At 37.2% G+C, this 14,735-nt stretch overlaps 1 protein-coding gene across 1 annotated transcript in view; it reads left to right on the forward strand.

Annotated features, from left to right (window-relative positions):
* Positions 1-6,226: 6,226 nt before the first annotated feature.
* The window catches only part of TMPRSS11D (transmembrane serine protease 11D), a 55,332-nt gene continuing 46,823 nt past the window's right edge, over positions 6,227-14,735 (forward strand). The window contains exon 1 of the mRNA XM_008522999.2: positions 6,227-6,342. Coding sequence (XP_008521221.1) covers positions 6,335-6,342 — 8 coding nt within the window. The 5' untranslated portion in view covers positions 6,227-6,334. The remainder of the gene's footprint in view (positions 6,343-14,735) is intronic.

Here is a 14,735-nt window from a genome sequence, read left to right on the forward strand (position 1 = left end):
CGATTGCTTTTTCTACACTTTCACGCGCCACTCCAGCAGCAACTTTACACCATTCACTGGGCACTTTGCCAGGTGTTATGTCCTGTATACTGTGAGGCTGTTCTCAAGTCAATAAACCCTTCCTTATCCAGTCTTATGTTCCAGCCCTCTTGATCAAGCACCCTCAGAATCCACTCAAATAGAAAGTACTCCCACAGTCCCTGTCAGTATCTACTGCTAATTTTTGCATCTCCTTTGGTGTATAGGTTCTTTCCTCTCTCTTCAGGCTTGACATGTTCCAAGATGGTTATGTTGTGACTTGACCTTGATAACAGGCCTGGAAGCCAGCAGGAGAGCAGAGGATGCAGTTCCTGAAAAGGACAGTTATCGCCTCTTGGGGAAGAGACCTCTGCAGTGTCTCTGCAGAATGTTAGCTCTCAAAGGAGAGAGAAGATCTACTTCTGCAGTCTCAGAAGGCTCAAAAGAGGTCTGCAAAGTCAAAATCTTCAGGGATATGTGATTAGATATCCACATGCTGTGTATCAAGTCCCAGGTTTCCCCAACTAGGGCTATGACTTTGGAATAACAGATCTGTCTCTGTTGAGCATTCAACCATCATTGGATTTCAGCCACTCTATTCAATTCTGTGCTTGGTATTCAGCTTTGCCTGCTCACCCACTGCATGAGATGAGGGCTTCTTAATAATCTACTAAAGAGAATCTCTGGATCTCATGCTCAGTTTTCAATTATGTTAATTGCCCTCAACTTTCTATTACCCACCTGTTGGGCATACATGCAACCTAGTAGCAGCCATGCAATTCCACTGTCCTTATGTATAGCATCCCTCTCCCCCATACCTTTCAAATATATGAATCAGAACACTGGCCTGTGCAAACGTCTCTACTATCATGCCAGCCCAGCTCACTAGTGGTGAAAGTTCTCACAATCAGACTGTAGGCATGCCATCTACCACCAAGCCCTCACTGTCAGCTGGGTGTTAAGTGATCCAGTCGTCAAATCTCATCTTAACATCTGTTTTTTTGGAGCTTTCTCAGGGCTACCTATTACAAGTTGGGTTTTCTGGATAACAGACACTTAGACAAAGTAAAAGTACAAAGGTTTATTGAGAAGTAACACCTGTTTAAAAAAAAAGAAAGGAAGGAAGCAGGATTGGGCAGGGGGCGGTATCAAACAAGAATGCCCATCTGATAAAATCTCTGCCAGATAAGTGGGAATTCTGGAGTAAATATTACCTGTTAGAGAAATCCACACTGGGTGGAAATGGCTAAAGCCTTATCCTATCACCTTGTTCAGTCACTGGCTGAGGGCTACCCATAGAAGAAAATGCCCTTGGCTTAAAAACTGAGGCAAATCTTGACAAACCTAACAACTAGAGGCCATCAGCTGGTATTAAACATATCTTTTTATTCTAATGCTTTGATATCTAGCAACTTACTGACCCTAGAGGGAGTGTCCCTCCCAGGGCCAGTTAATTTCTAGATACAGCAAATGACTCCTCTATGAGTGTGTCTTTCATATGCAAACCAACCACTCCAGCTTTCATACCCCAAACAGTCTCTGTTTTGAGCACTTACGCTCTGGGCCACTATTCCCCAGGGAGTAGTATACTCACTAGTATGGTGTACCCACTTCTGGTGCAAGAATTGGGTGAATGAGAGGTGACTTGTAGAAACAGGAAATACTGGAGAAGCACATTTAGGAAGAGGAAGGAAGAAGATGGGCATACAAAGCACAGATGTAAGATTAACATTCCAAGGGAGGACACAAATCTCTTTCACCATAATAGGAAGGGTATGGGCGGAGGCTAAGAATTAAGATATGATAATAAGTAGTAAGGCAGTGTCCATCTGAAGGCTTCCATCTTCATCTCCAAAAGTAGAACTGTAAATCATCTTTTGAAAGCAAGGGCAGGGAATAAGGGATAGGAAATAAACATTTGAGGAAGAATAAAGATTTGAAATGGTTTTTATAAACACTAAACCAGACACTGACCAGGGAAGCCTAGCTGTAATGCTGGGCAGTACTGAAGAGCCAGCTAAGACAATAGTCATAAATTGATAATGGGATCAATCTTAAAATAGATACTACTTATAATAGTTACATGTATTCACACGTTCTTGTTATCAACCAAATAAAAGACCACTGAAGAGCCTTTTGTGAATATACTAGATAATTTTAATAGAGTTTATTAGCCAGACCCTTCAGTTGATGAGATGACTTCTGTTGTACATTAATATGTATTATATTTATTTGCCCTGATTGCTTCTCTAATGTGGAGAAAAAATGCGAGAGTCAAATTGGTGTATGTATGCAGGAAGGTAGAAATTACCCTCTATAGGAGAAAACAACTCTATGCAGCACAAGGGAGACTGATGTGGAGAACTTAAGAGAGAGGTAAAGGATACATACTTCTTTGTTTAAGAAGATAAAAAGGTAAGCTATGACCAAGATGCTTCTTTGACCTCTTACTATTAGAAACTGGTAAAAAAAAAAAAATGTTCACGTGGAAAGCACAAGAAAATAACTGGTTGCCAATATGAAAGTCATCATAGGTTGTAACAAGCTTTGGCTGTCTTAAACCATGTTTGAAGGAAGACTTTAGGAATAAGATTGGTTTGGAGAAGCAAGACCACACGTGGGAATCTAGGGAGGTGGGTATTTTTGAAACACCCAGGGCCATTTTCAAACTGTACATGCTATCCGCCTCTCGGAAATTGTGACCCCTACACGTGTACGCACACACGTGTGCACACACACTGCCTTGAGAATCAGTGCTGAAGGAATGACTATGTTACATATTGTTGAACATGCCAGGTGCTTTACATTTATTCATTTGATTTGACTTGACTGAACTTAATTTTCACAACTCTGTGAGAATGGTATTTTAATTCCATTTACATGTAAGAAAACTGAGTCTTACAAAGATAAACAACTTTTCTGAATCCTGCTGGGTAGTAAATAGAAGAATCATGATTTGATTCTAGGTATATTCTAACTCCAAAGAACGTACTGTTTCCACTACAACATGCCTTCTGAATAGACAAAAGTCTTTGGAACATAGTGGGACATATGTATTCCCTACCTCCAACTACCTACAAGTCATAATCCACAAAATTAAACTTGGCTACACTTATAAAATCCAATTACTATCTAATTCTTAAATTTACATTTACAATAAAAATAAACATTTATATTTAACTAACATTTTAGTACTTTCAAATGGTGGGCACATCCACTATCTTTCTTTTTCTATCTATATAACTCTGTGACAGAGATCATAACAAATTCATTACCAACCTTAGCCATACAACTGTGCTGCCCTGGACTTGATGACTAAACAAATTTCAAATCCAAAAAAAACACTACTGGACACACCTTCTTAGATCATCTGCTTTTTGGTTGTTTTTTCTGCTCATATTGTTATTGTGGGCTCCACTGAATGACTCATACTTCTTTCAAAGCTAGGTCTATTATCACACATTTGTGTATTGAGATATTCTCTTTACCATGATCTCTCCCCCTCAGCCTGGGCAAGCAAAAGAACTAATCTTGATAGCTTGTACACTGCATTGTTTTGTCCTCCATCAAAATGATGATTTCTTCTATTTCCTGAAGCCTGTTCCTGTCAGTCGTCCTAGGTTGGGTTGTCTTGGTTTTGTGAATGTACAACTGGAGGAATAAAATCAAACCTATGACAGAGAGGAAGACGATTCTGAATTTTTTGTGTAATATCATTCCATATTCTTTATTTTTGCAATGACTGCCGCTTAAGAATAGAGAAGGTCAAGACTTATCCTGCCACTCCTTGAGGATCTGAAGATTAAGAGTCAACATCTTTTGAACTAGTCTCTGTTAAGAGCAAGTCCTTTGCCTCACAAACCATAATTTCATGCTCCACCTCTCCTGTGTTGAGTTCATCACAGGCAAGCAGGAAGTCACTTTCAGACTGAATGCAGTTTGACCCAGGCCACTCCCCTGACTCATTACCAATCCTGTTGGGAATAGTGATGGGGCACGAGAATCTGCCTTAACACGTTCAATTATTAGACATCCAAACAGTATGATGACTAAGCACCTACTCATTAAAATACCCTTGCTGAACATGCCAGGAAATACAAAGATGGAGGAGAAAGAGCATACACAGTTGGGGAAAGTGCTGTCAAAAACCAGAAGACAATACTTCACATCCTTAAAAAAATTATTTTTAAAAAAAGTAAATTTTTAAAAGGCATTAAAATATTTAAATAATTTGGCCCAATAAATTTCCAGTTTATTTCCATTTATTTCAAGGAAAAATTCAGCAGTTGGATGAAAGGAAAACTATATTTGTGAGGTGGTCACTGAAAGAATCATCAACAATAAAAAAAATCTGCATATTTCACATTAGGAGATGGTTTCAGTATTTTACGACAAATCTCTTCAGTGTTCTATGCTTCACCCTTTAAAAAGCAGCCATTAATATTGTTAATAATTGATGCATCTAACTACTGTATTTACAAGTTTTCTATAATTTGAAATTACGTCAAAATGAAAAGTTATATTTCTTATACAGCTACTAGATACATGTACAGCTATTAGAAATAATATATACATCTACTAGAAATAAAAATTATTAACACTGGGATATGTTTATGAAATAACATTAAGTATAAAATCGTAATACTATATACATACATATACGCTATGGTATGACTGTGTGAAAAAGACCTGTACACGTGAAAAGTACTTAAAGTTTAACATGTAAAATGCAAATAGTTTCTTAGGTAACTTTGCTCAAAAGTTTTAAAAATATTATTTCATTCTTTTTACTAAAAAAAAAAACAACATCAGAATATCAGGCACGAGATATCAGATCTGATGAAAATATATAAGGGAAGGGTGAGGGTGAGCCCACTCATTCCTGTCCCTGTTGTCTTGTTTGCACATTATATAAAAAATGTGTAAGAAATTGAACACTTCTCTAGTAGCAGTCCTGGAGTGAATTCATTAGCCATTAGCTATCAGCAATTTACAAGATAAAGTCATAGAATTTTAGACTTGGAAGAATCCTGTAAGACCACCTGATTCAGATTCTTATGTTCTAAGTGGGTAAATGAGACTCGTAGAGGAATAAGCGATTTTTTTCTTAGGCTACACAATTAGTTGGTGAAAAAGCTGAGACTAGAATTCGAGTTTTAACACCCAATCTAATTCTGTTACACATTCCAATTCTTTAGCATTCATTATTTCTCACAAAGCAACCCCAGCATACCCTTTCAAATTAATCTTCTACTCTTTCCCAACACATTAGGCAGGGATGTCCTTTCTCACTTCCACGCCATTCTTGCCTCTGTGTTTTCTTGGGCTCTGCCCCTACCTGCAGACACTGCCTGACACTCTCCATCCTTACCCTAACCACACACATACTCATACTACACTCTACTGTCCGTTAATCTAATAGTAGTATGAGTTAGAATACTTTTTTCAAAAGACATAGTTGGAAAAAGATGCAGTGAATTTTAGTTCTAACTGTTCTGCTTGCTCATCCCACAATTTTGTACGCCTTCTCAATTACTTCTCTGAATATCTGTTCCATATGCTACGAGAAAAACAGTATTTTATCACAGAGAAGGAGGTAGTGCTACCCATTAATACATGGAAAGCATTTTCTAATAGTCCTTGGCTTGCTGTGGCAAGGAATGAGGTGTATGATGATATAACACAGCACGTACGTCACATTCTCTTGAATTAAAAATAATGACTTTACAGGGGCCCCCCCTGGTGGTGTAGTGGTTAAGTTTCAGAGCTCCACCTCCGTGGCCCAGGGTTCGCAGATTGGGATCTCGGGTGCAGACGTAGCACCGCTCATCAAGCCGTGCTGTAGCAGCATCCCACACAAAATAGAGGAAATTGGCACAGATGTTAGCTCAACAACAATCTTCCTCAAGCAAAAAGAAGACTGGCAACAGATGTTAGCTCAGGGCCAATCTTCCTCACACACACAAAAAATAATAACAATAATAACTTTACAGCATGTGGAGTAGTTGCAAGATTTCGCACAATACCTATGACCTGTTATCATGTTTAATCACAACTTACCAGAATAAATGAAATTCCTACTGATTTGTGAAATTCCCTGTCCATTTCTGACTCTGTTTCACAAGTCATCGTATTGGTTCAAGTTGTTTCCTTCAGACTTGTTTAGCAAGTTAGATTTTAATTACATGCGATTTCCTCCTTTGCCTTCAGCCCTTTCATAGATCACACATAATACATAAGAGTCATCCATTTGAGTGGAAATCTCAGAGCAGCTGGACAGGCAGAAAAAGATACCTCTTCATTATCCAGGATTAAAATGTATAGGTAAGTCCTGTTTTTGCCTCTGCAGTTTTGGAAGTTTTACTATATTGTAGAGTATGTGAAAAATACACAGAAACTTAAGAAACATTGGCTGTGTCTAGCAATCTTCTAGTTACTTTTCCAGAAACTTCACTAAAACTCCTAGATATGGATGAGATAACGTGCTTGATATTGTGTAATTAAGGTGCTTGTTGCCTGACTGAATTTTTTACGAAATGAATAAACCTAAAGAGATGGCTTAGCATTATGAAACCATGTCTTTAAATAAGGAAGTGTTTTTTGTTTTCTCATGTTTAACTTTTCAGGAAGTTATGTGTAGATTTTAAAAATTTAATTGGTAAAAATGTTTTAAAATTTTTTGAGGATTCTGTGTTTCTGCTCCCATCACAGTATCATTCTGTTAAATACGCAATCCTGAAATCCTCTTTAAGAAAGTAAAGGCAGTATTTGTCTGCATTTTATATATTTAATGGCATCTTTATTTTCAAGTAAATTCTTGTTGATACTTAAGAAAAAATTAGTATTTGTCTAGTTTTCTTTTCAGTTAATGAATACTTATTTTCATACGTTGTCACATAAATAAAGCAACAAGTTGTAGCATAAACCAGAATCAGTACAATCTGAAAATCATTATATAATCTGATGTGTTTGCTGTGTCTATGAGCATATATAGCATTCATTTTGTTTTTCTGTGAACACAGAAAAATATGATACTGGTAAGTCATTTTAAAAGAGGGATAAATAGGGGCCGGTCCTGTGGCCGAGTGGTTAAGTTTGCGCGCTCCTCTTCGGTGGCCCAGGGTTTCGCTGGTTTGGATCCTGGACGCGGACATGGCACCGCTCATCAGGCCACACTGAGGCAGTGTCCCACATGCTACAACTAGAAGGACCTACAACTAAAATATAGAACTATGTACTGGAGGGATTTGGGGAGAAAAAGCAGAAAAAATAAAAAGATTGGCAACAGTTGTCAGCTCAGGTGCCAATCTTAAAAAAAAGAGAGAGAGAAATAAAAGCATGGACAAAGTGTTGGCTATGTTAAGTGTAGTTGAATCTATTTTAAATCTCCTGAACTTTAGAAAACTCAATCAAAATTCAAATCATTTTAATAAAATATATGGAAAATTATGTGCATTTGTAAATATATATATATGAGTGAAAAATGGGTAGCAGTCTGTTTCTGACAATAAACAATAATTAACAATTAACAATATTATAAATAAAATAAAATAAACTATTTCATATTCATATAATGGATAGTTTTAATACCTATTAAAATAGGTTAAAATCTATGATGTAACATATACTGTGTCTGCTCTCATTTTATGTAAAAACAAATCAGAAAATTGTATTTACTCACCAACTATCACTTTGTAAAGCTATTCATGTGAAAAAGTTTAATCAGGAATATAAAACACTAATCACGTTTGTTGTGTTAAGGTGGGGAGCTTATGAATTATATTTTTTCCATTATTCTTAAACTTTCTATAACAATGTAACATTGTTTTGGTAATCACAATACACTTTGAAATGTATTTTGCTGAAATGCTTTTAATTTTACAAAGAAATTTGCTTGATTTTTAAAAAATTAACCCTTACAAGCAGCTAAACGTACATCAAAATGTCATTCAAAGGAAAATAAAGGAAGACATGTAAACAACACAAACACTGAGAGAGATGTACAATTTCAGAATGCTTTGAATCAACCTATTTTCTAAATTGAGCCAACCTTATAAGAAATATGACAATCAGACCTAAACTTCCAAAGAACTCTTCTTTGGAACTTTGGTTTCTATGGATCACACTTTGAAATATTTTATTTCTTAAATAGGCTGCATCTACTAAAAATCAATTCCTTTATTCGTTTTTCCTTTTTTGTTAACCTAAAATATATATAACTCTCAATTAGTTTTGTTCATTGGTTGGTTGCTTGGCTTTTATCAGAATGTGATTATTACAGTTACCATGTCAAACTGATGAAATTTTCAAAATAACTTGTGGACTCTCATTCAACAAAATTTGAGAACCCATGACTGGGAAACAATGCCTTCCATCAACCTAAATTGAGAGCAGAATTTTCAGTGGGAAGAAGAGAGCATATTCAAATGGCCTGGGGAGTTAAAAAAAAAATAGAGAAATTTTTATTCTGACAATCTTACTTCTAAGCCAGGACATCTGTTGGAGTTTAACATTGCGAGGAATGAATTAAAACATACAGTTTCCTTCTCTGCTGAAATATTCCCATCAGCATAGAGACATAGCATACTATCTCCAATTGAAAAAGAAAAATCTCAAAAACTCCACTATTTTCCAATTCCTCCATATGCTTTAGGGAGCAGGGTATCCAAATTGGGTAGAGGAAGGGAAATGGAAAGGTGTAATATATTTTTTAGATAATTCTAGATCAATTTTAGGTAATTTTAGGTAAATCTCCAGAAAATTCTGAGATACCTTTGGTTGAGAATGGGCTCTCTTGGATGGTTCAATTACTTTTATATATAAATTAAATTCCCAGACCTCTTCCAGGTTGTCCTTTCCTGAAGATTCCAAAGATAATATGTTCCTTTCTTTAGCCACCTTGTTCTCCCTTCCTCTCAAGGAGGAAATCCTACCACAAGGTTCAGGAACCTGGGCAGCTGTGATATCATGATATAATCGTTATTCATTTCAAATCCTTGGGTATTCCAGATGTTCTCGGGTCCACCATGAGAGTGTCTACGTCCATTCAATTACATAAAAAGTGTGAGATGAGGTTTGGAAAATAGGATGAAGATTTATAAGCTGGAATTCAGAATATGGTTTAGATTTAAGGTAAATGAGCATATCTCAGCTCAGGAACAGACAAGTCTTAGCAGGACCCCTCCCACTATAGCAAATCTTATTTCCATTTTCTTCCCTTTTGTCTGTGCTCGTGAAACAATTTACTGACTACAGAGACTTGTCAAAGCCAATCAGGTGCACTGCCTCCTAACAGCCCAAAACAACATGAGACAAAAGTGTTGGGGGCGGGGGGGGGGGGGGGGGGACTCATATCTGTCAAAAATGCATTCCAAACTCTGTCTGTTGTTTCAACCTGGTTTATGAATTGTTATTTTAACTTTCAGAAACCATGCTTAAAACTGTAAATATTAGGCAAAGGATATATTTCTTAGTAGGAATTAGGCAAGTAGACACCAACTTATCCATACAGTCACAGAGCCCAAAACAGTGCATTTAAAGTACAAGCTTTCGCCCACAAAAACTTTGGGCCACATGCAAAAACAGTTGCCACATTTGGACAGAATGTTTTTTAATGGTGGTATAGGCTGGGGCAGTGGCGACCGCACTATAATACACAGGAGGATAAGCTGCAATCAATCACCTAAGAACACATATTTTCTAGCAAACTCTGTCATGTCCACTGCCAATTTGGCCTCTGGAAGGCACTCCTAAGATATTTCCCCTGAAATATGTTACTTTTCTAACTCTTATGCCACTCCAGCTCCCAAGATAGCTATGGTTGATATCCCTAAAATAAGTCTTGAGGACAAGAATCAATACCTACAATTGTAAGGGGACCTAAGATACCCAATCCAATTCCTTAAGCAGTATTGCACCAACGTGAAGGACCTCATTTTCTTGAACAAAGAAAACTTGCCTTGATTTCACAGTTTTTCAGAGTATTCCTTAAGTTTAAATGTAGCATGCACTCATGATATGTAAAATAAAGCATCATCCCAAGTCTAAAACCATTCACTGGGTAACTATCTTAAATGATTGAAGATAAAACTGACTTTGGAATAGCTTACATTGATGACTAACTCAGCAGAAAGAAAATGGCAAATTCTGTTGAATATTTACAATATCCATTTGCCAAAGGCATGAACAAGTGTATCAGTGATTAATAAAATGATATGCGAGCTCAGGCTTCAAGGCAGTGGACTAAAAAGAGCCACTGAAAATATTTTTTCCAGCCTAGACAAATTTTATTCTGACAATCTTACTTCTTAGCCAGGATATCTGCCTGAGTTTAATATTGCAAAGAATGGATTAAAACATACAGTTTTCTCCTCCCTTGATCCATACCACCTCTCTAGCTATTGTCTCAGTTCTCATTTCCTCCCCTTAACAGCAAAACTCTTCTAAAGGTTTGTCTAGACCCACTGCCTCCATTTCTGTTTTCTTCTCCTATTCACCCTTCTACTTTTTAAGTTTTTTATTGTGAAATATATTACACATAGAGATTAGTTTAAAAAATGAAACTTTGAGGTACTTAGCATTTTTTAAGAAAAATAATAGCACCAGTACTTTAGAAGACCCTGTGGGCTGCTCCCCAACTACATCCTGTCCATTAACTACCCTTCCCCACCATGCACAAAGTAACTGTTTTCTGGTGTGGTAACTAAATTTTCTTGATTTTCTTTATGGTTTTACCACTCATGGATAGATCCATAAATAACATATCATTTAGTTCTGCCTACATCTGAAATTCATATAAATGGGATCAAAATTATATTTTATAAAGTATGTAGTAATAATTTATTCCGGTTCACAGCTGTATGATATTTCATTATAAGAGTATACTATAACTTACATATCCACTCTTCTTATATCTTGCCGTTACAAATATGCAGCTCTGGACATTTTTGAATGGGTGCAATGGTACAAACATGCAAGAGTTTCTCTTGGGTATGGATTTTCTGGGTCACAGAGCATGTGCATGTTTATCTTTAACCTATTCTCTCCTCTTCCATTACAAATATGTCCTCCCCACAGCTCTGAAATAGCTCTTGTGCAACTCTTCAGAGATCATCCACATTGCAGAATCCAATGGTCATGTCTCATTTTACTTAACAGCTCCACGGCAGATCATTCCTCCATGAAACACAGTCTTCACAAAGCTACTAAAACACCATTTTCTCTTTATTGATTCCTATCTCATGGGTCAAGCTTTCTGAGTTTCTGTTACTGGATCCTTATTATTTTCTTGTTGCTCAAATTCTGAGTAAGTTGAGGTACACCTTCTCTTCAGTAGCTGTACTTACTTTCTGAGTAATTCCGTCCAGTTCCACGGTTCTCAGCACTATAGAAGCGGATGGTTCCCAGTGGCAGCTAGTGGCTCCTCAAGTCCACAGTCACTCACTAAGAAACCCAAGATGCTCTTGCTTAAAAGCAACTTTTAATTTAATATGGAAAAATAAGCCATTTTGAATCCTACATATCCAAGCACTTTATTTATACCTTTTTTAGGTATGTACCTTATTAATCCTTATATTATACTTCATTCATTTATTCATTATTTGTTCATTGAAAAAAATACCTGCTTTTTGAGTGCCTAATTTGTGTGAGCAACTGTTAGGTGCTAGACACACAAAAATGGATCAGAAAGGCCTGGATCCTGCTCTCGTTGTTTATTGGGAAGACAAGCACTAAAAAAGTTAAACAAGCAAGTACCTATCTAATTATAGTCATAGTAAGTACCATGAAAAAACGTTTAGGGGCTTTGGTTAATTAAGATGAACAGAAGCAACTGTCACCGAACACATTTATTCTATGGAAATTTCAGAAGAGCAAAAGAATCTTCCTGGCCAGGAGATGACCATATCAGTGATTAATATGAAAATATGTAATCTCATTTTGATTTATTTAATAAGGTAATACTAAAATAAGCATTATAATGGAGGAAACTCTCTAGGAGTTTATGGAAGGCTTCTCCGAGGAAGTATTATTCAAGTAGAAACTTAAATGCAGTCAGGAAACAAATCATGCTGGTCTTTTTGAAGGCCATATTAAAGAGTTGGGATTATATCCTAAAAGAAATGCAAAACTGTTAAAGATTTGATGAGGGCAGAGACATTATTATATTAGAATTTTTGAAAGATCATCTGTCTCTCTCTAGAGAAGGATCCCCGTGGAGAGGGGAGATACCCACTGATGAAGGAAGACTAGTTGGAGGCTAGTTCAGTATTTCAGAAAAGGAGTGAAGATGGCTTAGACAAAAGAGGTGGGAGCTGCAATAAAAGTTGAGACGTATCTAAGAAGTAGAAAGGCTGGGACTTGGCGCTCAATCGGATATCAGGAATGAGAGAGGTGTGTCAAGTATTGTTTTCAGGTTTTCTACATGAGTAACTTGGTGGACGTTGGTTTCATTTACTGAAAAGAAAAATGCTATAAAAGGGACTATTTGATAGGGCAGAGAGAGGTTGTGAGTGTTAAAAGGGAGGAGGCAATCGATTCAGCTTCGGAAACATTAAGTTCCAAACACTAAGTGGGGACATGTGAAGAATGCAGTCGGATATTTCAGTCGGAAAAATCACATGTAGGTCAGTGTTTCTCCAAGTGTAATCTTTGGTTTATCTCTATCTGCACCCCCTAGGATACTTGTTAAAGCTGCAGATTTCTGAACAGCAAAACCAGACCTACCTAAACTGTCTATATGGGTGTTGGATGCAGGAAATTTTCTTTTCCAAGCTTCTCAATTGATTCTTAGGCACGCAAAAACTTGAGAACTTAGATGGAACTTAGATGGTTGGCTTAGATGGTAACTGAAGCTCACTGAATGAGATCAACCAGAGAGAAAAGATATTACTCAAGACAGAACATGGAGCAACACCAGGCATGGTTGAATAGAGGAGAAGCAGTCAGCAAAAGACATTTAAAAGGGGGAATCAAAAGGATAAAAAGAGTGTGGAATCATGAAAATCAAAAGAAAGAGAGTGTTTCAATAAAAAGGAATGGTCAAGTGTGTAAAATGCTGCTAATAAACTAGGTCTTATCCTCCCTCAGAAAGACATGAGTGCCTTAAGGCAAAGACAATTCTTTGGTCACTTTTTAAAAGTCCCCAGTGCCTAGCAGAATGGTATAGTAAGTACTCAACAGCTACTGATTTTTCCAACATTCATTCAACAAACTCTGTATTAATAGAGTATCCATCATGTCCTGGGTTGCAAAAAACAATAAGACCTCAGAGAAAGAGCACAGATAAAAAAAATCAAGAGAGCTTTCTGTGCCACCACTTAATCTCTCTGCACATCAGTTTATTCATCTGTATACTGGGGAAGTTGGAATGGATATTCCTGGAACTCCCTTCCATTGCCAACATTCAGTGATTCTGTGATTCTACAGAATGTTATCACTCATATAAAATGCCACTATAAAAAATTATATTATTTACAGCTAAACCTGGGTTCTACCTAAAAGAGGATTGTAGAATTTACCATTTATTGAACACAGGCCAGAGTTCTAAGTCTTTTACAAACAGCATCCCATCTAATTCTCATGACCCTCTGAGGCATCTAATTGTGCCCATTTTATGAATGAGCAAACTAAGCCTCAGGGAGGTTTTGTCACTTGCCAATGGTCACATGGGTCTGTCCAATTACAAAATTCAAGATTATCATTATTTTTTTTTTAAGATTGGCCCTGAGCTAACATCTTTTGCCAACCTTTTTTTTTCTTCTTCTTCTTCTTCTCCCCAAAGCTCCCCAGTATGTAGTTGTGTATTCTAGTTGTAGATCCTTCTGGTTGTGCCATGTGGGACGCCATCTCAGCATGTCTTGATGAGTGGTGCTAGGTCCGCGCCTAGGATCCCAACCAGTGAAACCCTGGGCAGCCAAGCAAAGTGTGCAAACTTAACCATTCAGCCATGGGGACAGCCCCAAGATTATCACTATTATACTCTATTATCTTTCTATATTACTTATACAGTAATTAAAAATACAGGCCCCTGGACAGAACTATGTTTCATAGGAATATTTATATAAAAATAGAAGAAACTGAATAAACAGATGCATTTGTTCAGAAGACAAAAAGAAATCCCTCATGTGTGTGGCTCTTCATGCCCATGTTAGAAGCCATGGCAACATTCACTGAGTTGACAGAGCCTCACTTCCATCATCTACTTCATCCTCTCACTGTGCAGATTCACTTAAAGAACAGAAGATTGAAAACATTGGGAGATACAGTGGAGAACTAATCACAGTCAGCCCCTGCCCTCATTTATTTGACTGATCAAGCACTGACACAGGGCCAAGTGCCAAACATTATTCTAGCTGTGCTAACAAATCTTTAACTCATTTGTCCTCACAACCATCTGGAGTAGGTACTATTGTCACCTCCATTACACAGATAAGGAATTAGAGGAGAAGATAGGTGACTTCCCAGGTTCACATAGCAAATAAATGGCAGAAGTAGAATTTGAACCCAGTTAGTCCAGCTTCAGAGTCTGTGCTCTCAACTGCTGCCTCTCTCATGGAGCTGACAGTCTGCTGGGGAGCTTACAGTTTATTGTTGTGAGGATGGGGGACACAGATATGGAATATGTAAGCAGACAGACTTTCTCAAGGAATAAAGTGTTTGCGAAAGTTGAGAGTGTGTCATAGAGGTGAGAGAATCCACCTAATAGAGTAATCATGGAA

The sequence above is a fragment of the Equus przewalskii genome, chromosome 3, assembly GCF_037783145.1.
Source record: "Equus przewalskii isolate Varuska chromosome 3, EquPr2, whole genome shotgun sequence".
NCBI lineage: Eukaryota > Metazoa > Chordata > Mammalia > Perissodactyla > Equidae > Equus > Equus przewalskii.